General features: G+C 54.8%; 1 protein-coding gene across 1 annotated transcript in view; it reads left to right on the top strand.

Annotated features, from left to right (window-relative positions):
- Cdh4 (cadherin 4) overlaps positions 1-24,006 on the top strand; it is a 474,888-nt gene that overhangs the window by 441,941 nt on the left and 8,941 nt on the right. Inside the window, exons 8-12 of the mRNA XM_051185090.1 lie at positions 6,193-6,330; positions 13,286-13,471; positions 17,050-17,303; positions 17,678-17,820; positions 22,818-23,051. Of these exons, the coding sequence (XP_051041047.1) occupies positions 6,193-6,330; positions 13,286-13,471; positions 17,050-17,303; positions 17,678-17,820; positions 22,818-23,051 (955 nt within the window). The remainder of the gene's footprint in view (positions 1-6,192; positions 6,331-13,285; positions 13,472-17,049; positions 17,304-17,677; positions 17,821-22,817; positions 23,052-24,006) is intronic.

The raw sequence follows: 24,006 nt of genomic DNA, 5'->3' as shown, positions 1-24,006 counted from the left end.
ACTCCCACACACAAGCTATCCACTCCCACAAGCTATCCACTCTCCACACAAGCTATCCCCACACACAAGCTATCCACTCCACACAAGTTATCCACTCTCCACACACAAGCTATCCACTCTCCACAAGCTATCCACTGCACTGCTTGCTCCAGAAAGTTCCATGCTTTCTGCTCTTCCCTATTTCCCCTTCTCTGACCTCTCCTTTCAATGGTCAACAGGGGCAAGGGCATGAGGTCGGAGAGATCGCCTTGGAGTGTAACATGAATAATAAAAGCCCAGAGGCAGATATTGGGGTTCAAGCTTCAAGCTGAAAATCAGAGAAGCAGAGCAGCCGAGCCAGTAGCTCTCACCTCTGCCCAGCTGAAGTGGCAATCCTGTCTCCATGAGTCCTCAGGGGCGAAGGCTCTCCTCCTGTCTCCTCCTCATGTTCCTTTCTCCAGCCAGCCAGATCACTCCTGTCTCCACCTCCCAAGTGCTGGGATTAAAGGCCTGAACCCTGCTACTCTTCACTCAAGGGTGGTCTTGAAATATCTGCCTGTCCCTGAGTCCTGGAATTAAAGGTGTGTGCCATCACCTCCTGGCTCTATGGCTTGCTAATACGGCTGCTGGGATTAAAGATGTGTGTGAACATTGCCTGACCTCTACGGCTTGTGGCTAGCTTTGCTTTCTGAACCCTCAGGCAAGCTTTAATAAATCATAGATAATATATCACCACAACGGAGGCCAACTAAAGAGGTAGAAAAGCCCGTGATGTGACAAGGACAGTGACAGACCCAGACAGGTTGGTCTCGGTCCCCAGCTCAGGGTCTTCCTGACTTCCAAAGGCAAAAGGCAGGACAGGGCACAGCTTAGCCCAGGATCATGCAGTCACAGCCCACATGCCGGGTCCAACTTGTACCTGCTTTGAAAGTAAGTTGTATTGGCACACAGCCACACTTGCCACCACCACCAGGACTCCCACCCCGGCTTATCACTGTTTCTCCATCAATCCAGATGCTGAGACCCTCCCGTGACTTTCCCCTGTGGCCAGCACCGTGGCCACATCACTTGTAGCAGCAGGGTCCCCTCCTTCGGCCCAGAGGCTTCTCAGCATGCATTGCTCTAATCTGAGGTCTCAGACAGGCAGCCAGAGACAGATGCAGCCACAGATGGATGCTGTATCTATTTGATGTCATTGGACTTTGCCAGTGTTTAAGCAAAGGCTTTGTACACAGATCCTCTGCATCCCTTCAGCAGTAGAGGCTCTCTTCAGGGCACCAGCCCAGGGCTAGCTCACGGGGCCTCCAGCACATGCTGCTGTTGGCTGCCAGGAATAACCCCGACCAGTATCACCAGTGTGGAAAGGAGTCTAGCAGAACAGGAGTCCCCTCAGTGACACGTGCCCGGGCAGCACACTTCCTGAGTCCCACTCGCCCATCCACTCAGACAGCTTCACCCTACGGGTAGGTCTTTCCTTTTCCAGGTCTCACCCAGACTCCACACTGGGTCAAAGCCACACAGACAGGTGACACCCACTCAGTGCTCTCTGAGCCCAGCTGAGCTGAGACTGCTCCCATCTCCATCTGTCCTTACTCTTCAGTCCCTCAAGCCTCCTCTGCTGGTTTCCTCCCCATGGTTTCCTACCTTGCTCTGAATAATTATAGACTCTGCTTTTGATCCCTCCATACCCTCAAGACTGTACTCTCCATCACAGGCCAAGCTTTCTGGAGTGCACATGCACACACACACACACACACACACACACACACACACACACACACACACACACACCACCTCCCCCAGGGCCTTAGCAGAAACCATTCCTGCTGCTCGCAAGAGTCCTCTCCAAGCACATTAACCAGAGGTGGTTAATTCAATTAGCGCCTCGCGCCTACCATCCTCTGTCCATGGCCGCAGAGCACTCACCGTTTTCTGAAGTGACCATTCTCCCTTATTTACTGCCTGCCTCCTTCTTAGAGCCCTGCTTCTCAAACAGTGTCCCCCTTGGGATATTGCTACAATCTGTGAGTGACTCCTAACACCCCAGGGGCAGAGTCTAGGATACTACCCAGCACACCCATAGAGCATGGGGTGTGACCCGGCCACTAATGTCACTCATTTGGGAAGAGCTGTCCTACAGTCAGCCTTGGAAAGACAGGAACCCCAAGGGTGCCTCATCCACAGCCTCAAGGAGGAGAAAGGAGAAAGGAGTGATCAGCCTGTGGTTTCAGTCAGCAGCCTGCAGGGGGCGCCTGAGAGCTGGAGGGGATTGCCAGAAAAGCCTGAGAAGGAATTCACCTGGATTCCTCAGCCTCGGGATTTGAAGCAGGGACATTCCTGCCACTCGAGCCTGGTTCCTTGCAGCGTCCACAAGCTCCAGTTGTCATGGGTGGTACCCAATGAAGAAGAGGGGTAGAGAGAAGGGGGGTGGTACCACAGAGTGACTTGTGAGAGCGAGCAGCTGACTCCATCATGTTCCAGCCTGGGGCTTGCTTGGCTGTCGGCTCCCCACCGGCGGCGGCGGCAGTGCGGAGGAGGGGCCGTGTGCACCCCACTGGGAAGAGTTGCATTTTCTCTGCTTTTGATGCAGCAGAAAGAGCTGCTGGCTGGAGGGGAGCCCCTTCGGGAGTCATTCAGGCAGCGCCAGGAGCTGGCGGCAGGACTAGGCAGATAGGAGCCCCTGAGTGGTTCCGCAGCAGAGAGCCGCCACCCCGGGCTGCAGTGAGCAATGCTGAAGTCTGGGCAAGAAACTTAAGACTCGGCAGCTAGAGGCTCAGGCAGGACTGTGAGATGTGCACAGTTTCCCCACTCCACCCCGAGCAAGAAAGCCTCGGCAACGAGGACGTGGCCAAGGACTCTCCTACCCTGATGCTAGGGCCCAGGGCCACTGGAGATGCATGTGACCCAGGCGGTCTGTCCTGGCTCTGTGATTCAGGGAGCAGGTAGAGCAGGACTATTCCATGGCAGAGTTGAGCCTGCTGTGAGGGTCACCTGGGGCTCTATGGAAGCCTGGGACTTTCAATAGTACCTCCAGAACAATGGAAGATAGTGAGCAGAGTCCCCTCGGGTCCCAAGAGGCAGGGTGGTTGATGAGAGCAGGTGGTGTCGCCCACGGAGCGTTCCAAGCCCAAGGCTTGCAGCCTGCATTGGTTCCCACAGGCAGCGGCCCTGGGAAGGAAGAGCTGTGTGCACCCTGCTGAGAAGCTGGGTTTCTCCAGCTGTAATTTACATGCTGTGGGGCTCACCCTCCCAGTTCACTCACACAGGGCTGCACACACACCACTTCTGCCGAGCTCCTGGCCCGGTTATCGCCCTGAAAGCAGTCACCGCAGTGCTGGCCCCGCCCCAGTAGGCATCCTCTGCCATCTGTGGACTTGTCCCCTTAGTGGGAACATCCGTGTGGCTGTTATCACCTGACACAATGGCTTTGGGGTTCATCTGGGCATAGCAGGGTATCAAAAGGTTTTTCCTTTTCATGGCTGAGTAATAATCCATTGTGTGGACAGACCGTGTTTTGAGTACCTGTCATGAGCTGGCTGGCCTTTGTGGATGGTGCCGTGTGCACACTGGCGTACACCATCTGTGTGGATGGTGCCGTGTGCACACTGGTGTGCCGTGTGCACACTGGTGCACACCATCTGTGTGGATGGTGCCGTGTGCACACTGGTGTGCCGTGTGCACACTGGTGCACACCATCTGTGTGGACGGTGCCGTGTGCACACCGGGGTACACCATCTGTGTGAACACCTGTTTTCAGCCCTTGGGTCCACACTCAGGAGTGGGGTTTCTAGTATGCCTACCGACCTCAGGTACAACTTTTCATGCTTTCCACAGTGCTTGCATAGGCCTCTGCCCCACAGCGGCCCTGCAAACCACCTCGTTCGGCTCTTGGGCACAGATGCTAGAGATGCTGATCTCTAGCATCTCCAGATCTCCAGATGCTGAGCCACAGGAGGGCGGCCTCGGCTGCTACACTTCTCAGTGCCTAAGGAGACAAAGGTTCTTTCTATCAGTGGCCGATGGGAAAGCCCATGAGGAGTGATCCCTGGAAACCATGGGAAGCTGCCACAGAACAGTCCTGAACAGAGCAGAGTGGCTAGCAACGGCTTTGGCCTCTATGGAGAATTGGGGTCCTGTATGTTTGGTCTCTGGACCTCAGTTTATTCCCCCATACGACCACGGCTAGGGTCAGAGAACCCGGAATGAGTAGTAGACTTGCTTGCAGCCTTGTGGGTAAGACAGTCTCAAAACTCCCTGGGGACAGCGCCTGGGGGGACAACAGTCCAGGCTGGCAAGGGATGCTGCATACAGGGACAGGCTGGGGATGCTGCATACAGGGACAGGCTGGGGCTGCTGCATACAGGGACAGGCTGGGGATGCTGCATACGGGGACAGGCTGGAGCTGCTGCATACAGGGACAGGCTGGGTATGCTGCATACGGGGACAGGCTGGGGCTGCTGCATACGGGGACAGGCTGGGGTGTGATGGGGGCTGGGTATGCTGCATACGGGACAGGCTGGGGATGCTGCATACGGGGACAGGCTGGGGATGCTGCATCGGGGCGGCGGCTGCTGTCGGGACAGGCTGGGTATGCTGCATACGGGGACAGGCTGGGGCTGCTGCATACGGGGACAGGCTGGGGATGCTATACGGGGACAGGCTGGGGATGCTGCATACGGGGACAGGCTGGGGATGCTGCATACGGGGACAGGCTGGGGATGCTGCATACGGGGACAGGCTGGGGATGCTGCGTACGGGGACAGGCTGGGGAGGTTTTGGTGCTGTCTAGGGCAAGCTGACTGATGCATTATTGATGGATGCTCTGCAGAGTTTGCATGCTGGGCTGCAGGGAGGTAAGCAAAAGCCCTAGGGATGGATGCATCCTGCTCTCAAACTTGAAAATGGTTAAATCACTTTTTAATGAATTCACTACAGCTCCACTGGGGCACCTGCTCTGTTCTCTGTACCCAATGGGAGCTGGGGAAGGGGCTCCATGGGAAAACAGTTGACCAGTAGGGGTGACTGGAACACAGCAATTCCCACTGTAGCCAGCACCTCCTTCTGTCCCAATGGAGGGAAAATACAGGGGCAGAGACTGCTCAACGGAGCTCCACACGGGCTCCGAGGCAGGCGGTAGACTCTGGATCCTGGCTGGCCCGCTTCCCAAGAGGCCCTGCAGCAGTATCTTGCTGGACTAGCTTCCCTCCCAAGATCCTGCTGTCCAAAAGCAAGCCCAGCTCGCCCTCTAGTGGCAGGCTGCTGTAAACACACATGCACACTATACACATGCACAGAGACCTACAGGTGTGTACACACATGAATATACACATATACAGGCATACAGGTTACACACATTCCTACATGCCCACACGCATTCGTGTGCACACATACACATAAGCACACACCTCTTTATTTCCGTTTATCTTTCTCCTGTGCCACATGGGTGGCAGTGCTGAGCTTGGCCACTTAGTTATCCCTCTCCAGATGCCAGATTGGCTGTATCTGGGACAGAGAGAGGAAGAGGATGGGATGCAGACGGGAGCGGTGAGAGGGGGGAGAAGGGAGGGAATGGGGGAGAAGGGGAAGAACAGATGGCTAGAAGGGAGGATGGGTGGGCAGTTGGAGGGATGGTGGATGAATCGACAGAGGAATTTTGTGACCCACTCCATGCTTATAATTCCCCCAAAGCCAATGTATAGAGCTCACACTTCTCTAAGTCACGTGGTGGGAACCGCCCCTTTCTAACCTGTTGGGAGAGCAGGAATGGAGATTTATGTCATTTGGAGGACATTCCAGTGGTGCCAGTGAGAGGTGACAAGGTTCCCTCAGGGCTCACCCCCCACCCCAGGCTGGTCAGCACTGTCATTCCCACAGCGTGACATCTCTGGTCCCGTCCCAGCCTTCCGATCAGCTTTACTCCAACAGTGACATCCCTTCCTGGCCCTGCATCTTGCAGACTGTCCTCTCTGCTACCCCACTCTGGAGACGGTGCAGGCCCCTCTGAACCCTGCTCTGCCCCCTCTGCACCCTTTGAAGGCTGCTGAGATACAAATACAGTTGGCCTCCTGCCACAGCCGCCTACCACAAGGCTACAGCAGGTGCCATGGCTCCAGGAAGCCCCAGGCAGCCTGTGCCAAGGATGAACCCCACTGAGGAAGCCTGCATTCCCCGTCTCCAGAACGCAAACCGACCCACTGACTTTTTGTCCTCCAGAAAGTCCAGCAATATACCGTCATCGTCCAGGCCACTGACATGGAAGGAAACCTGAACTATGGTCTCTCAAACACAGCCACGGCCATCATCACGGTGACAGACGTAAATGACAACCCTCCAGAATTCACCACCAGCACAGTGAGTGCCTCACATCCTCGCCCTGATGCCAGCCCTAAGCTGGCACACTCCTTTCCCCCCCCCACCCCCACCCCCCACCCCCCACCCCCCACCGTCAGTAGGGGAAGATGGCTAATGGAAGAGCTGAATGGGCTGTGGGTAACTGACAGAGAGGGACACCATTGCCAGCCATCCCTAATGACAAAGAACGGGCCTAGCTGCTCTTGTGGAGAGGTGGCCCTAGGGGTCTGGTGCTCCCCAAAATTAAGTGATTGGCTGATACCTCGCTGAGGTCTTTGTGAAGTTTGCAGAAAGTGACCTATCAGGCTATCGTGTGTTTGGGGAGGCTTCTGTGGCTGTGCAGGAGACACTTGCTTGCCAGAGGCCCAGCTGAGCCTTGGCTATGGGCATGTGTGTCCTTGATCCTCAGTAGACAGTGGCTGTCCCCATGTGGTTCCCATCCCCAGACAAGGAAATAGGTAAAGACTGGGCAGACACTGGAAACTTAGAAGTCAAGGGTTCTGGCTGAACACACATGTATCCACCCAACTATGGTATACAAAGTTCACAGTGAGACTCTATCCATGGGTCAGAGGAACATACTCCGCCCCGCCCTGGGAGAGAAGGTTCTGGAGGCAGAACTGCAAGTCGCATGACCCCCATCTGCCCTGGACTCCCATGGAACAGCCATGCTACAGCAAGGGTCCCTGCCTGAGACCCTCGGGCTCTTTCAGTGCCCAGCAGATGTGATAGCCACTTCTGAGCCTCCCAGCATCCTATGGGGCCCGGACTCAGACATCTCTCTGCTTGCTAGCATCCGTCTCCGTGACGCCCAAGTCCATGAATGGGTGAACAGCGCTCTGACCCGAGTGGTCCCTGCCCGTCTGTGAACAGATGCCTGAAGAGATGGCAGAGTGCAGGTGTCTGGCTGGGATAAGCAAAGGGGGGTCAGAGGTCACTCTCAGAGGCAGAGTGAAGAGGGTCATGTGTCCATAACAGTAACAACAAGGACTTTGCCAGACACACAGGTGGACACTCTCCCATCAGTCAGGTCCCAACCAGTCTGCCCTATCAGGCTCTGTTCCCCAATCAGTGAGTAGTCAGGGCCAATGGTGGAGCAGGGGATGGGCTCCAGGCACACGGCCCACAGGAAACAGCTGGTGTAGAGCCCTGAAAGTAGCCGCCATGTGGAGATGAGAGAGGGGGAAACCAGTCTGCCTAAGGTCAGCCTAGAAGACTGGATGGCCCTTCCTGGTCTCCTGGACCACAGCACCATCTAGTGGCCAAATAGATGGCCAACAACGAGCACTGCTCAGGCCCCGGCAGACTGTGTGAGTCCTGTCCCTTACCACAAGCATCAGGGGCAGGAAGGAGGGAAGAGGGACATTCTCCCCGTGTCCTGGAGAAGTACTGGACTATGTCAAAGGAGGCCTTGAGAAAGCTGAAGGGGCCTCTCTCTGGGTTCAATCTGTCTGCTCTCCCTCTATCAGACAGGAGGAAGAAAGCTCCAGGGAGGCAGTCACTAACCCTAACTGTAAGCAACACCCCTGCCACAGCCATCCTTCTGCCCTGGGCCTAGATGGCCAGGCCTCTGAAGGGCTTGGGGGGCAGTGCCCGGCCTGGCAACTGTCTTCTGTGACAGCTGCCGGCTGGTAGAGACAGTTGGTGCCGGGCCCACACGTGGGTCGTCCCCGAGTCTAGACCATGCTTTGCCACAGCCATTGCAGGGGGGCAGGGAATGCACCCAGGGTGGCCTTGTCAGGCGCAGAGCCAGCATCACACTCAGACACAAACCCACTCGTCTTAATTAGGTTTCTGTTGCTGTGATAAAACACCATGACCAAATGCAACTTGGGGAGGAAGGGGTTAATTTAGCTTACACATTCTGACCGCAGATCCACAGGACAGAAACTGGAGGAGCAAGCTGAAGCAGAGGCCATGGAGGGCCACTGCATACTGGCTTACTCCTCCTGGCTTGCTCAGGTTGCTTTCTTATAGCACCCAGGAGCACAAGCCGAGGGGTGGCACCCCCCCCCCCCGCAAAGTGGACTGGGCCCTCCCACATCAGCCATTAATCAAGAAAAATGCCTACAGGTGATATGATGGAGGCATCTTCTCAAATAAGGTTCTTCTTCCCAAATAACTAGCTTGTGTTAAGCTGGGGTGGGGATGAGGAATCAGGACTATAAGCATTACGGTGACTCAGATGGAAAGGGATTCTGGGACTCGGGAGCCACTGAATACTGTGTGTTACAGCTCAGGTGGAAAGGGATTCTGGGACTCGGGAGCCACAGAATACTGTGTGTTACAGCTCAGGTAGAAAAGGATTCTGGCACTCGGGAGCCAAGGAATACCACAGGTCACAGTAAGCATAGCAGCTTACAGCCCTGCTCCAGGGTAAGGCTTCCCCAGTGTATCAGCTCTGCTCCGGCAGGGGAGGGCTTCCCCAGCGAAGTTGTTATAGTTCAGCTCTGGTCCCCGGGAGTGTAGTGGAATAACTCCTAACAACTCTGCTTCTCTAGGGGAAGGTTTCCCAGAGCAAGTGTTACAGCCCTGCTCCACCACGCCTCTCTGCTCTGGCTCCAGTGAAGGAAGGTCTCGCCCAAACCTCATTCAAGAGATCTGTTGGGAGGGAAGAATCCAGGAGAGTGGCTGCCCTCTGCCAGGGTGGAAGAGAATAACACAGAACAGGCAGGGTTTACATAGGGCTTCTTAGGGGCGGAGTTTCTCCAGAGAGATTTACAGAGTGGGGATTGGTCAGATTTCAATCCCTGAACTTAGATTGGCTAGATCTCCTGCTCAGGTTCAGGGTCAGATTTGGCTCTGGTTTCAGGGCCAAAGTGTGTTTCTTTCACGGGTCCTTTTTAAAAAGCTTTTTGGCTCTAATTTTAAGGCCAGGGTGTATTTCTTTCACTGGCTCAGATTCTAGGCACAAAGTTGTCCCTGCTCAGGGTGTGTTTCTTTGGCTGGCCCTTTTTCCCTACAAGGACAGCACTACTAAGCCAGGCATCAATGCTGTGGGACCCCAGGACAATCACCTGGAGCTCAGACCCTCCGCGAAGTCAAGGCCACCTGTGTTCCCAAGAACACACCCTTATCCCCATGCCAGACTGCTGGAGGACAGACCCTGGGGTGCAAGAACCACACAGCTCTCCTGACATCAGCCCCACCCCTGCACATACCCTCGGGGGCCACCCTCTTGGAATAGGAGGGTCACCATGAGAGCCAGGCCGGAGGGAAGCCAAGAGTTCAGCTTCGGGCTCACCCCCAGCAGAGGGATGGCACACCACAGTGGCCTGAGGGGTTCCGAGGCGCACTCGAACAGGAGGAAGCTGGTGACTGGAAGGAAGCTCAGAGGATGGTGTGTGGTGCTGAAGGACCCAGCCTGTCTCTCAATCCTGCCACAGACTCTGCTCTCCTCATCTGTAAATAGGGCCCATGCCACCTTGCTCATACCAATAGCTGCGCTGGTTGCAAAAGGACTGGAAACCTCACAGACACCCTGGCTCTGAGATAGACAGAGCCAGCAAGCCCCACTCCCGTGTCAAACAGATGAATCCTGTCTTGGACTACCTATGAGATCATCTCAGGTCAGACTTAGCAGGACCCAAGCTGGCAGCTCTGGCTCCAAGGTGAGGCTCTGATCTGACCAGCACCGGCTGTCCAGAGACCTACAGCACTGCTTGAGGGTGACCATGGCCCACAGTGAGAAACTAACACGTCCCTGACACCCAGTGCCCTTCCACAATAGCTCCAGGGCAGTCCCCCTCGCCTGAGCTCAGCAGGAGGCATCGTGGATGGGCTGGTTCCGCCCAGGGTCTGAGCCCTTTCTGGCCTGGACCACCGCCTACCTTCTAACTGAACTTCATCTTCCATCCTGGGCATCAGCCACACTGCAAACAGCCTGCAAGGCCCCCATGCCATCTGTGAGGGGCAGGTGAGGGGACGGAAGCTCTGGAGAGAGCAGTGGCCTCTTTATGCTGGGACACAGAAGAAGCCATTGTGACCCCAGCCAGCACAGGCAGCTGCAGGGTCACATCTGAAGGGTCACAACCGGAGCACCATGGCACAAAGCTCTTTCCAGAGCTTGGTCCTGCCTCCGTGAAACCCGTGAAGGACGGTGGAAACTCCTGCTTCCCTGGGACATGGAGTGTGAGGAGGGGTAGGGGATATAGGACACTTTTCCACACCAAGCTTCACGCCTCCTCTCCTGTATGCTCTGTGCTCTCCACAGACATCTGTACATACATTGGGGGCTCCAGGTGGCCCTTGCCAGGCCCCATCCAGATGAGTGCCAGGCAGATGCCCCAGGACGCCGTTTTTGCTTCACAGTGGGAGAGTGTGGGCAGGTTGGCCACACACCACACACAGGCTTAAATCAAGAACAATCAGGCAAAGCTAAAGAGATGCAGGGACTTGCCGGCTCCAATTTCTATTCTTAAGTGTTAATTAAAAGTTATTTCCTTCTTGCTCCTATGCAGCTGCAGAGCCCGTAGCACCCAGGGTCATCCTGCTATCAGCACTCACCTCCAGAGTGATGCAGGACTGGCCGGGGAGGAAAGCAACCTTCACACCATGCCCCCAGAGCCTCCAACCTACCCCATGCACAGATCCCAGTGGGGACAGAGGAACCCTGAGACCCGGCTATTTCGGCCTTCCTCTAAGCCCTGCCCCTGTCACCCACACATGGCCACTCCTGAGCTCCTCTAGACCCCTTCTTGCTGTGTAGCCTTGGCTGATGTCCAGACCTCTCTGAGCCCAGAAAGCTTGTCTACATTTTACATGAGTGTGTGACGGATGAGGTTGGGGCATCGCTGGTTCTAGGAAGCTTGCACCTGAACAATAAACACAGGCTTTACCTACAGACAGAGCAGCCCTAGCCCAGCTCAGCCTTTAGCAGTGAAAGGGAGGAGCAATCACCAAAGCTTTCTACACTGCCCCTCCCCTTGTAATGACAGAGGGCAGAGCCATGCAGGCTGGGCCTCTGCAGCCCAACTACAGGGGTGTTTGCTGTCTGCCTGTGCAAGATGGCCTGTCCCCTCACAGGTGTGAGTGACACTGAGTTAAATGACTGGAAGGGGGAAGTAGGTCGTGGTGTCCCCAGAGGCCATCTCCCGGCAGGACAAGGGACAGGACACAGAAGGACCGTGCCCATCAAAAGGGCACTCGGCCAGGCTATGCTGTGCCCATTATCGGGTCTCTGGACTACGACAGTGAGGTCACCGGTGTACAGTGAGGAAAGGCTTATTCCAGAGTGTTTTCCACGGTTTCCGTCCGTAGTCACTGTGGACCTGAGTCGAGGCCACAAGCCATGGGAGGTGGGGAGCATAAAGCAACAGGAACTGCTCACTTAGTCACCAGGAAACAAACACAGACAAAAGGGGGGGTCAGCATCTCCACAGCCCCCTCAAGAGCACAGCCCACCCAGTCACCTGACTCCCTGCCACTAACCCACGAGCACAGCCCACCCAGTCACCTGACTCCCTGCCACTAACCCACGAGCACAGCCCACCCAGTCACCTGACTCCCTGCCACTAACCCACACCTGCTACTATGGTTTCTACCGTGTTCCCAGCACTGCCTGGGTCTAGACACCAAGTCTTCAACACCTGGGACTCCTACCCAAACCAGAGCAGGCAGGCGGCAATCACAGGCAGAGGGCTCACTTACCACCGGGCCTGAAATCACTTCCCCAGGGGCAGGGGTCCACTGAACTTAAGAGTCAAGGATCTGTGCCCACAGGCGCCAAGGTTTTAAGGTCCTCCTAGAGGCAGCTACCCCAATGACCTGGGTGTAGCATATAACACACCCTAATTAATACATGGGCCACTGGGGACTGTCCTTCACAAGGGTGCCACACAGGCTGGCTTAGGACAACTCCCAGCCTCATGCCGACAACTCTTCAGACACAGTTGCAGGCCGAGGCGCTGCCACTAAGGGCCTCAACATATAAATTTGGGGGACATGTCATCCTGCAACGCTGCCTGCCCCTAAACTCCTGTAATCTCCCTCCAAGGAAAGCTCCCCGTATCAGAGTGTGGGGACACTGAGACACGATGGCAACCCTCTTGCGGGCTCAGAATGTCCGTGTCAGGAGGGGAGACACACAGAGGAGCCCGGGAACCCAGTGAGAAAGCCAGACCCTGGACATGTACGCCCACAGGTCCGGTCTGCTGTCCTCCCTGAGATTGAGTAGTGCCCCTCTGTGCTAAACGCCGAAGGTTTGGAAGCAGGACCCTCTGGAAGCAGGCTGTGCCCACTTACTTCCCTTATGACTCCAGGTGCTTCCTAAGGGGACCTTCTGCAGACTGGGGCCTCGTTGCTCTGGGACCGCTAGACTGAACACAACCTGAAAAGCCTCTGCTTTACAGCAACTCTTGGAGCCCATCCCTTGTTCCAGTGGAAGACTGGAAGAGGCAGGTTCCATAGCAGCACTGGGGGGGGGGGACACTGTAGGGACATCCTTCAGGATGCTCACGGGGCCTCCCATGTGATCCTGAATTGACAAGACAGTTACGCATCTTGCTAAGGTCAATTTCAAGATAGCAGAGCCCGTGAGCTCAGAGCTGCTGAGAACAGGGCCTTGAAGCCAGCCCCAGCCGTGGGCCACAGCTGGCAGGGGACACGGATTCCTAAGGCAGACACACCCCTCCTCCACTCCAAGTGAGGCCCTGAGGCCTTCGCTCCACCCACCCACCCACCACGCCCCTGCTCTCCTTCATGCACCCCCTCCTAGCCACTAGTCATGCCATGGATCCTCCACGACAGGGGAAAAGCCTGAAGGCGCTTGCACAGGTGAGGTTCATGCTGGGTGTTGTGAGCAGGTGGGAGCCTCGGATGCCACTGGGCTTGAGGAGCCAGGGCACTCTGTCATCACAGAATACCAGCTGCCCCGTCCCTCCTTCCACTCCAGAGCAGTGACCCTACCGCTTCCCAGGGTTGGTGGGGTCCTAACTCTCTTTCTCACATTCTGCAGTTCGCAGGAGAGGTCCCCGAAAACCGTGTGGAGACAGTAGTAGCCAACCTCACAGTAATGGATAGAGATCAGCCCCACTCACCCAACTGGAATGCCGTCTACCGGATCATCAGTGGGGACCCCTCGGGGCACTTCAGTGTCCGTACAGACCCTGTCACCAATGAGGGCATGGTCACCGTGGTGAAGGTGGGTGACATTCCCTGGTCCAGGGACACGCATGTCCGTCAGCCACCCCCTTTGGAAACAAAGTCTCTCCTAGCTCAGGCTGGCCTCAAACTTGTGTGGCCAAAACTGGCCTTAAACTCCTGATCCTCCTGCCTCTGCCTCTCACGCACCATTTTCCAGGAGAAATGGTTCAGATTCTGGCCTCCATGTCCTTACTGGCATTTTCTTCTGAACAAGATTATCCTTCACGTGAGACCACGCACGCACGCACGCACGCACACACCCAGTGGTACAGCTCCCAGAGGCAGGAGGATGGGGTGCCACTCTGCTCTCGGGCTTGAGGCTACGGAGCTTTGGGCCAAGAGTCTTTGGTGGGTCGGTGCTGCCTTAGTGAGTACGTCCAGCACCCAGCACCATAACTGAAACTGTCAGGACAGATTTTCTATTGGTTTCATTTTACCTGTCGGTGGGTTTTATTGGCCATAATCTTTCTGGAAGGACTGATTTTTAGGGCATCACAAACCATGTGGTTCCAAGTCCCACAGGAACATGAGCCAAATAAACACAGTTTTGTGGGGCAGCCTGTTAAAGCAAACTGGCCTGACCTCTGCCTGGGGCTCCCGGGGGGCTCACAGGGGGCTCCCAGGGGGGCTCACAGGGGGTCTCACAGAGGGGCTTCCAGGGGGGCTCATGAGGGAGTTACAGGGGGGCTTCCAGGGGAGATTTCCGGGGGGCTTCCAGAGGGGGTGTCCAGGGGAGATTCCAGGGGGGCTTCCAGGAGGGCCGCGGGGGGCCGGGGGGGGGGGTCGGGGCACCCAGGGGGGCTTTAGGCATAGGAAGGTCATTAGTTATGCAAGAGAAAGACCTTGTCACGGTGCAGTACCAGTTCTGGGATCTTGGTGACACCTGGAGTTTAAGGACAGAGGAGCCAGGACTAGGCCTGGGGGAGGCTCACTCTTTGTGGCCTAAAAACCCCTGTGAGACCTTTCAAGGGAAGGTACAGGTTACTCTGCCTTGGACACAATGTCAGACTTGCAGCCAGCCGGGGTGGTTGTGGGTCCAGCCAAGTGGCCCTGTAGGCACAGGCCCTATAGATGCAACACAGCACAAACTGGGCGGAGATCGGGCAAGGGAGGGACCAGCCCATTCCCACTTACACAGCAATACCTGGGCCTGAAAAGGCAGAAGCACAGGCCTCGCCAAGCTCCAGGTGCTGGAGGCAGTGACATCAGCAGCTGCCACAGAGAGGTAAGGTCTTGCTGTGGCTTGGGAAAAGGGAAGACCCAAGGTCACCATCAGGGAGCCTGCAGTCTCTCTGGCGCCCCCTGTAGACACTTGTAGACGCCATTTCTCCATTTCCTCCCCATGCCCGGTGGCACTATTGATTAGTTTTTAAATCCTTTCCATGCACAGATACTTCACACAGTTCAGGGCTCCAAGGACAGGTGCTTACAAAATCCAGAGACGTAGCCACAGACTCGGGAGTCAGGCCCAGCACAAGGGTTGGCACCACCAGCAAAGCTCCCCCCAAACAGAGCTCATGGAGACCCAAGCAGGCCTACAATAAGAGTCAGGGAGCCACGTGGCCTGCCATGTGAACTCCCCCGTAACTGTCAGGGTTCACATTCTACTTGCCTTTGCCCTGTTGAAGAAGCTGAGTCGGGTGGCTGTGGGTGTCCCCACACTGGAGTACGGCGGCAACTGGGCAAACACCCTAGCAGTGCTCTCTCGAGCTTCCTCTGAAGAAAGAATTAGCCAGGGAGGGTCCTCAGGGCGAGGCTGGTGGCTGGGGAGCTGTGGCATAGGACTGTCTTGCTTAAGGCCATCAAGATCTGGCCCGTGGACTCAGGTGGAGACAGACTCACCCTCCATAGAATGACAGCAGGCTGCAGGGCCCGTCCACCGCTGATGTGACTCAGGGTCCCAGTTTACCCCTCCCATGGACCACTCCTAGCATCCTGTTCTCTAGCAGGTTCCCAGGTTCCAACCAGATGCAGAGGCTTTTCTCAAAAGCAGGGACCTGGAAACTTCCTCAGTGCCTTCTCCCCCAGGGCCCCATGCCTGTTTCTAGAATCTGTGACTGTCTGTCCCAGATGGCTGCAGAGTCTTTGTAGATGTGACAGTGTTGAGGCTCTTAAGGTTTAAGGAAAGCCTGGGCCATCTGGGTCAGCCCAGTGCAACCTCGGAGGTCTTTAAGAGAGAGAGAGCAGAAAGGTCAGAGCGTGTCTGAGTTGGAGTTTCTACTGCAGTGATAAAACACCACGACCGAAAGTAACTTGGGAGGAAAGGGTTTATTTCAGCTTACATGTCCCAAGCACAATCTGTCACTGAGGGAAGTCAGGGCAGGATCTCAACCAGGGCGGGAACCAGGAGACAGGAGCTGACACAGAGCCATGGGGGGGGAGGTGGCCTCCTGGATCGTCCCCATAGCTTGCTCAGCTGCTTGCTTGTAGCACCTGCTCAGGGGTGGCCCCACCCACGGGGAGCCGGGTCCTCCCACGTCACCTATCCATCAGGAAAATGAACTACAGGCCAACTTGGTGGCAGCATTTTTTCAATTGAGGTACCCTCTCTTAAAAGGATGCTAGCTTGTGTGGAGTTGACCTAAAACTAACCAGCACGAAAGAGGGAGGGGTCAGAAGCAGTTGGGGGCAGGCAGCTCCAGAGTGGGAATGTGAGAGACGGAGGAACTGGCCCCACAGCTGGGCTCTAGCCCAGGCTCTGACCCCAGATCTGCACTGATAGTACTGTAAGTCTCCAGCTGGGGACACAAAACTAGTAACAAGTACAAGGAAAAGCTAAATAACAAAGGGCTCAAACAGTGCTGCTCGGCTCAGCTCGGGGTTTTGAGACACTCTCCCTGCGGCTCCCATTCCAACCTCAAGCTTGCAGTCTTCCTGTCTCCGCCGCCCCAATGCAGGATTGCGGGCATGCACCACTGAGTCCAGCCAAAACTTACTTTTTAAGCTTTTTATTTTATTCGGTGGGGGGAGACGCATGTGCTACTCATGCAAGAGGACAACTTGCAGGAGTTGGTCCGTTGCTCCAACCTGGTGGGTTCTTCTTCATCAGACATGGCGGCAGATGTCTTTACTCACTGATCCATCTTACCCGCCCTGAAACCAAAGTCAGCCTTTGGCCATCGTTAGTCTCAGTCTTCCCTTGCATTTGCTAAGCTTCTGCCGGTGGCTGCAAGGACTCTCAAGACCCCAAGCACATTTGCCCCTGCAAGCTCACAGCCAACAGGGCCCAGTGTGAAGCCCTGGGTATTTTGGAGGCCATTGCTCAACCCATATAGTAATTAAGGAATTGTTACTGAAAATTCGTGAAGCCAGGCATGGAGATAGGTACACACCTGCAATCCCAACACTTGGGAAGCTAAAACCAAAAGATCCGTGCTCCAGAAGCCCAGCCTCTGCCTCATCAAGGCATGGGGTTGCTGGCTGGAGATTTATTCCAACCCCTTTCTCCTTGGATTGGCCAGAAAAAGAGGGACAGCGGGGATCAGACAAGGCAGGGCAGGGAGAGCCACTGGCCAGCGTGGATGGCCATCCCCATGCCCACTATAGGAAGCCCCATTCACCTGTCCCCTCTTCCAGGCAGTGGACTACGAGCTGAACCGCGCCTTCATGCTGACTATAATGGTGTCCAACCAGGCACCCCTGGCCAGCGGGATCCAGATGTCTTTCCAGTCCACAGCAGGGGTGACCATCTCCGTCACCGATGTCAACGAGGCCCCCTACTTCCCCTCCAACCACAAACTGATCCGCCTGGAGGAGGGTGTGCCTACGGGCACTGCGCTCACCACTTTTTCCGCAGTGGACCCTGACCGGTTCATGCAGCAAGCTGTGAGGTGAGTCTTCAGGGTGTGACCTGGCCTTGTCATAAAAGAGTCCCACAGTGCCCAAAGAAGCCTGAAAACCAGGGATCCCAGTACGGAGAGGAAGGGCAAGGGTACCATGTCCAGACCTGAGGCATTGGCTCAGTCTAGAAGCAACCTACCCCAGGGACTCACTTAACAGGACAGCCTTGGGCACGGTAAGCACCTTCACCATGTCCAGGCTAACGAAGGCATGAAAGTGAGGAGCCAAGGGCAGGTCACGGCTTCACTGACAGTGGCATGTAGCTTGAGCAAGCAGGATGCTGATGCTGTGGCCCTAGGAGACTTGCAGGCTGGCTGGGTGAAGAGCACAGGGCCTCACCTTGCCTCTGACTTCCCATCCATAGGTACTCAAAGCTGTCGGACCCTGCCAACTGGCTGCACATCAATACGTCCAATGGGCAGATCACCACAGCTGCAGTCCTGGACCGAGAGTCACTCTACACCAAGAACAATGTCTATGAGGCCACCTTCCTGGCTGCTGACAATGGTGTGTCCCACTCACTCCAGGGAGGCTCTGTCATAGCAGTATCCATGTCCTGGGGCTGTGGGCAGGGGGAGAGGGGCTAAAGGGGGCGGGCCGGTGGTACCCAGAGGGAAGTCTCTGCAGGCAGCCATAAACTGGCAGCTTTGTCACCCAACACTGCCCATCATCCAAACTTATTCCACCTAGGAACCTGCTTACTCATTTGACCATGCTCCCAAACAGTCACTGTCCATCATACACTCAAGGCTCCAGGGGAGCTGGGAACCAGGAAATGCAGTGGCAGCTGGCTGCCCAACAGATCTGCCATTCTCCAACACTGTTAGCTGGCACCCTAGCCAGGAAAGGCAGGAAGGCCTGTGTCCACCCTATCCCTGGGACTCTGAGTCAGAGAAGGCCTGATATCCCTGAGGGCTCTGAGCCGATGCTGGGAAGGCGCTGGGCAGGTGCTGGGCAGACACTAGGAAGGAGCTGGGCAGACACTGGGAAGGACTGGGAAGGAGCTGGGCAGACACTGGGCAGGCGCTGGGCAGACACTGGGCAGACGCTGGGCAGGCACTGGGCAGGCACTGGGTAGATGCTGGGCAGACACTGGGAAGGAGCTGGGCAGATGCTGGGCAGGCTCTGGGAAGGAGCTGGGCAGGCACTAGGCAGACACTGGGCAGACCCTGGGCAGGTGCTGGGCAGGCGCTGGGCAGACACTAGGAAGGAGCTGGGCAGAAGCTGGGCAGGCGCTGGGCAGATGCTGGGCAGGCTCTGGGCAGACGCTGGGCAGACACTGGGAAGGCGCTGGGCAGACACTGGGAAGGCGCTGGGCAGACACTGGGAAGGAGCTGGGCAGACACTGGGAAGGAGCTGGGCAGACGCTGGGCAGACACTGGGAAGGAGCTGGGCAGGCGCTGGGTGGGCACTGGGCGGGCAGCACAGAGAAAGAGCTTGAGGAATGGAGCAGGAAGGATGATGGGTCACGCTGAGGAAATCAGCGTAGGTTCTTGTAGATGGATTCTTCTTTGGGCCAGCAGCTCACAAATAACAACATGGAGGCTTTCCCTTAGCTTAGGCTTGTTCCTAACTAGCTCTAATAAATTAACCCATTTCTATTAATTTTTCTACCTTGTAGCTTTATTCCCGCAGCTCCATACTGCCCATCCTGCTTGCTCTGTGTCTCCTGGGGTGCCCATCTCCTTCTTCAGCATCCTCGCTGCCCAGAAATCCTGCCTAGCTATTGGTCGTTCAGCTTTTCGTTTAACCAGTCAGAGTGACACAGCTTCACAGTGTACAAAGAGATTATTGCACAATGTTTCCACCTTTTGTCCAAACAAAAAGGAAAGGCTTTAACTCTAACATAATAAAACTATATACAATAAGAACAATTATCAGGTATTGTCTAAATAGAAAGGAAAGGTATAAACTTTAACAAATGAAACTGTATACAATAAGAGCAGCTGTCAAGTAAGATTTACATTCACAATGTCCAGTCCATTTGTACCTATCAAATTGAGAGAAAGTACTCCATTATCTATCTTATCTTGATGAGTCTGAAGTTTGTGCCTAATTTACTTTCTACCGATACTAAGGAAACACCATATAGTCTTCAATGCCATCAAAGACCCAAGGAGGATGTAATGGGAAGCACAGAGCAAGCAACCTCCAAAACTAAGAGAAAGGACAGAAAGATGGCTTCCTGGACGGTCAGTCCTACCTGTCTTGGCAAAGTAGGGCAGACACTTTCTTTGTGTTCTTGTTGTCCAACCTGGACAGTACACTGTCAGCAGTCAAGGCAATGGCAGTTTCTTGCCCAGGGACTAACTTTTGCCACGAAGAGAACAACCAACCTGTGGGGGTCCTTCCCTGCCCGCCATCTTCTTGGTGTTGCCAGGGGCAGATAGTGTCTCGTTGTTATGAAAAGCCTAACGTTATTAAAACAGCTTAAACGTCATAGCCGGTAGGTCTTTGAAGTGTTTGAAGACCATCTATCTATTCAAAATATACCTCTGTTTGACCTTGAAAACATACCTAACATGGTTGTAGATGACTAACTACTAACCTATGTTTCTTTCAAAGACTAAAACTTCATATAACCTTAAAAATGAGCTGCACAAGTACAATACCTTAAATAAGAGTAGAAACACATACACAGTATACAGTATACACAGTATAACAAAAATAATCTTAAATTTGTGTCAATATACAAAATTACATGCCAATGTAAAATATTTGAGATTAGTGGTTGTTTAAAAGTAGACTCAACAATCCACCCCTTTATCCCATCATTTCTACACTATATCCCCCTTTTCCCCTTCAGAAAGAGTTCCCTAAATCTAATCCCCTTCGTTCACCTTTTTTCCTGACCATGACCAGTAACAATTCATAACCAACTCCCCTAAGTGATGGCAAACATCCATAACCAAAAACCAAATAACCAAAAACCACCCACTCCCCCTGGGAATGCGGGCACTGTGTCAGACCACATGAGACAAATCTTAAACTTCTGTGTCAATCGTAGGCACTGCTTAGCACCGCTTAGCTTCGAACATGGCAACACTGGCGGCTGGCTCCAGCCTGCAGGTAGCAGCACCCCTGTACAATGAGCCCCTGCCTGTCTGAGACACTGCACAACTAGAAAGGCACCTCCGGCTCCTTGTCCAGAACTTTCCTTAGCTTTCTCAGGCCCTGTGTTTGGCTATTCGAGCCCCGACACTGGATGCCATTTGCAGATGGATTTTTCTTTGGGCGGCCAGCTCACAGAAAAAAAAGACATGGAGATCTATATTAATTACAAAAGCTCGCCCTTAGCTTAGGTCTGTCTCTAACTAGCCCTTACAACTTAAGTTAACCCACTTCTGTTAATTTACTTTCCACCTCCTGCCTGCTCTGCATCTCTCCCTGCATCTTCCTCTTTCCAGCATCCTCTCTGCCCAGAAATCTTGCCTAACTATTGGCCATTCGGCTTTTTATTAAACCGTAGTGACACAGCTTCACAGTGTGCACAAAGATTACTCCACAACGAGTTATCCAGAGGCTTCTAAGGGCTAAGGATCAAATATGGGAAGCGTATGGCCAAGAGGCTCATTTCAAGACCCAGAGTGTTCTAAAGTCCAGCTGAGTGCTCTCAAGGGCTCTGTGTGGTGGAGGATGGGTAGCTGTAAAGGAGATCAGTCTAACACCATTGCTCCTGGGAAGGAAGGGTCCTGGCCTCTCTGGGCCTCAACGTTCTCTTTGGCAGAATGGGAGAACCCTGATGCCTCCGAGAGCCTCATCCCTCATGGGTGATGGCAGAGATCAGTGTTCCACATGACTCTGATCACTACCACCCTCTCACTCACTGACAGACAGCCCATCGAAGGCTAGGCATCTACCCAGACTCAGAAGAGGCAAGCCTCACCTGGGAGAACTCAGTGAGGGCCTGGTGCCTGCCAGAGATTAGAAGAAAACCAGCCCCTGCCTGGCAGAGACTGTTTCCCAGTAGAGGTCACTTCTGACGAGATAGCAGTAACTTCAACGAGACTAAAAGGGATCTCCTCCCTTTTAAGTGCTGGAACTGGAGGTGTAGCTCAGCCATAGACCACAGCCCAGCCTGTGTGAGACTCCGGTGCAGGAGGGGGGAGGGGAGGAGAGGAGAGAGGAAGGGAGGGGAGGAGAGAGGAGGGGAGGGGAGAGGAGGGGAGGGGAGAGGAGAGAGGAGGGGAGAAGTTCACCCGGGCCTGGTGATGCATACCTGTAATCCCAGTTACTCAAAAGCCTGAGCAGGGGGGTCACAGTCTCAAGAGCAGCCTGGGTTACAGAGCATGCTCAAAACCCACAGCCACTTGGGTGGAGAGACATGAAAACTGCTACACAGGGTGAGAGCTGACAACCGTGCCCTCTCCACTCACACCATGGCCATGCTGCGCCAAGACATGGTCCAGAAGGGACGCCCCGGCATCGTCACCACAGTCTGGCAAAGCACAGTCAGGAGAAGCAGGAACAGTGTGGGGCTCTCCTGGGGACTTCTAGGAAGTCAGGGTGAAGCCCAGAGCTTAGGCACAAGGCCACATCTAGCTGGAAATGTAACCTCCCAGTGGACAGCCATAGTCCAGGTGACACTGAGGCTTCTGGCGGAGGACAGCCATAGTCCGAGGTGACACTTAGGCTTCTGGCGGAGGACAGCCATAGTCCGAGGTGACACTTAGGCTTCTGGCTCTTCTCTTAAAGGGATCAATGGGAACAGCAACGCAACAATCTCTGCCCCCACAGAGACGGGAGGGCAGGGGCAGGGGACAAGCTGACAAGGCCATTTTAGTATCAAAGGAAGCTGGGAGGACGTGGAGGTGGTGGGAGAAGCCAGGGAAGGAGGAGGGGGCAGAGGAGCCTCCACTGTTGGGAAGAACATGGACAGAGGCCCCAGGGCAGGGCCGCCCTGCTGGGCTCATGGGAGGCCTGGGCAGCTGAAACTTCAAGAGCAAGCACTTCTGCGGCCCGAGGCTAGTCCCATGGCAAGTGACAGCCAGAGAAACTCTAACCCTAACCCGACTGGCTGCGCTCAGGCCCCATGGTCCTTATGGCCCACAAAGTTGGCCGTATAGGCACTGCAGAGATAACAGTTAAGAGTGACTGACTGCTCTTCCAGAGGACCCAGGTTCAATTCCCAGCACCCACATGGAAACTCACAACCATGTGTAACTCCAGTTCCAGGGGATCCGACACCCTCTTTATCCCCGGTGAGCATTGCGCAAATGTGGTACAGAGACGGGCATGCAGGCAAAACAAACAAACAAAACAAACAAACAAACACCTCAAAAAAACAAATTTTTAAGTTGTCCGTACAGACAGCCCTTGGTGAGGGAAGAGTATCTGGTCCCTTCCTACAGCCGATCACAAGGTGGCAAATGAACTCCAGTGAGCGTGTATCTGTGTGTCATCTGCGTGTGCTCACCCGGATCTGTCCTGGGCCGTGTGTGCTCACTCCATCTGTCTGTCCTGGGCCGTGTGTGCTCACCCGGATCTGTCTGTCTGTCCTGCAGGGATCCCCCCAGCCAGTGGCACTGGGACCCTGCAGATCTACCTCATTGACATCAATGACAATGCGCCACAGCTGCTGCCCAAGGAGGCCCAGATCTGTGAGCGGCCAGGCCTCAACGCCATCAACATCACTGCCGCCGACGCCGACATGGACCCCAACATCGGCCCCTACGTCTTTGAGTTGCCCTTCATCCCCACTACAGTGAGGAAAAATTGGACCATCACACGCCTAAACGGTGAGCGCACCCAGCAGAGCCCTGGACAAGCAGAACCAGGGTCTAGAATGTCGTCCAGGACCCATCACCAAGGAACAACACTGAGCCACAAAGACGAGAGACAGTCCTCGCCCTCCCAGACCGTTCACACAAGGCTGGGCACATGGCCCTGTTGATCCCGTCTCCACCCCAAAACCATTCATTTGTTCCTACTGCCTTGATGTTCTAGAAAGAGCCTAACTTGGACCCTTTGGCAGCCATTGTGGTTGACTGGCCCCTGAATGCTGCATCCTCTTAGGAGGAACTTCTTCCTGTCACCCCATGCAGGATGACCTCATGCTCAGGAGTGGCCAGCCTTAGGATCATGACAGCTTCCTAGAGATGCAATGCCCATTTATGCTCCCAGCAGCAAAACTACCAATGTGTCATGCCCTTGCCAGCATGAGAGGGTGTTGCTTCGAGAGGCAAAGCCATTGCTTTCTTCTCTCTCTGGGCCCCTGGTGTGCCCATGTATGTGTGCAGGTACACGTATGTGCAGATACACGTATGTGAAAGCTCCTCTGTTGTTCCTTGAGAGCTGTCCTCCTTGCTTGTTCAGACAGGGCCTCTCTGGCTGGCCAGAGGCTCCAAGAAGCTTCCTGCTTCTGCAGGCAGCTCTGAGACTATTAAGTCTGCACTCTGGGCCAGGTTTTTCATGAGTCCTGGGAACAAAGCCTTGTGCTTGTGTGGCAATAACTTCACCAATGGAACCATCTCTCCAACTAGATGTCTTTAACTTAATGATATGGTGTGTGTATGTGTGTGTGTGTGTGTGTGTATCTGTGTGTCTGTGTATGTATGTGTCTGTGTGTGTCTGTGTGTGTATCTGTGTGTGTGTCTGTGTGTGTCTGTGTGTGTCTGTGTGTGCGTATGTGTCTATGTGTCTGTGTGTATGTGTCTTCTGTGTCTGTGTGTGTGCGTGAGCAAATATGTGGGC

This window comes from Phodopus roborovskii, unplaced genomic scaffold (assembly GCF_943737965.1).
Source record: "Phodopus roborovskii unplaced genomic scaffold, PHOROB, whole genome shotgun sequence".
Classification (NCBI taxonomy): Eukaryota; Metazoa; Chordata; class Mammalia; order Rodentia; family Cricetidae; genus Phodopus; species Phodopus roborovskii.
The sequence above is the reverse complement of the archived record's forward strand: the minus strand, read 5'-3'. Positions and strand labels throughout refer to the sequence as shown.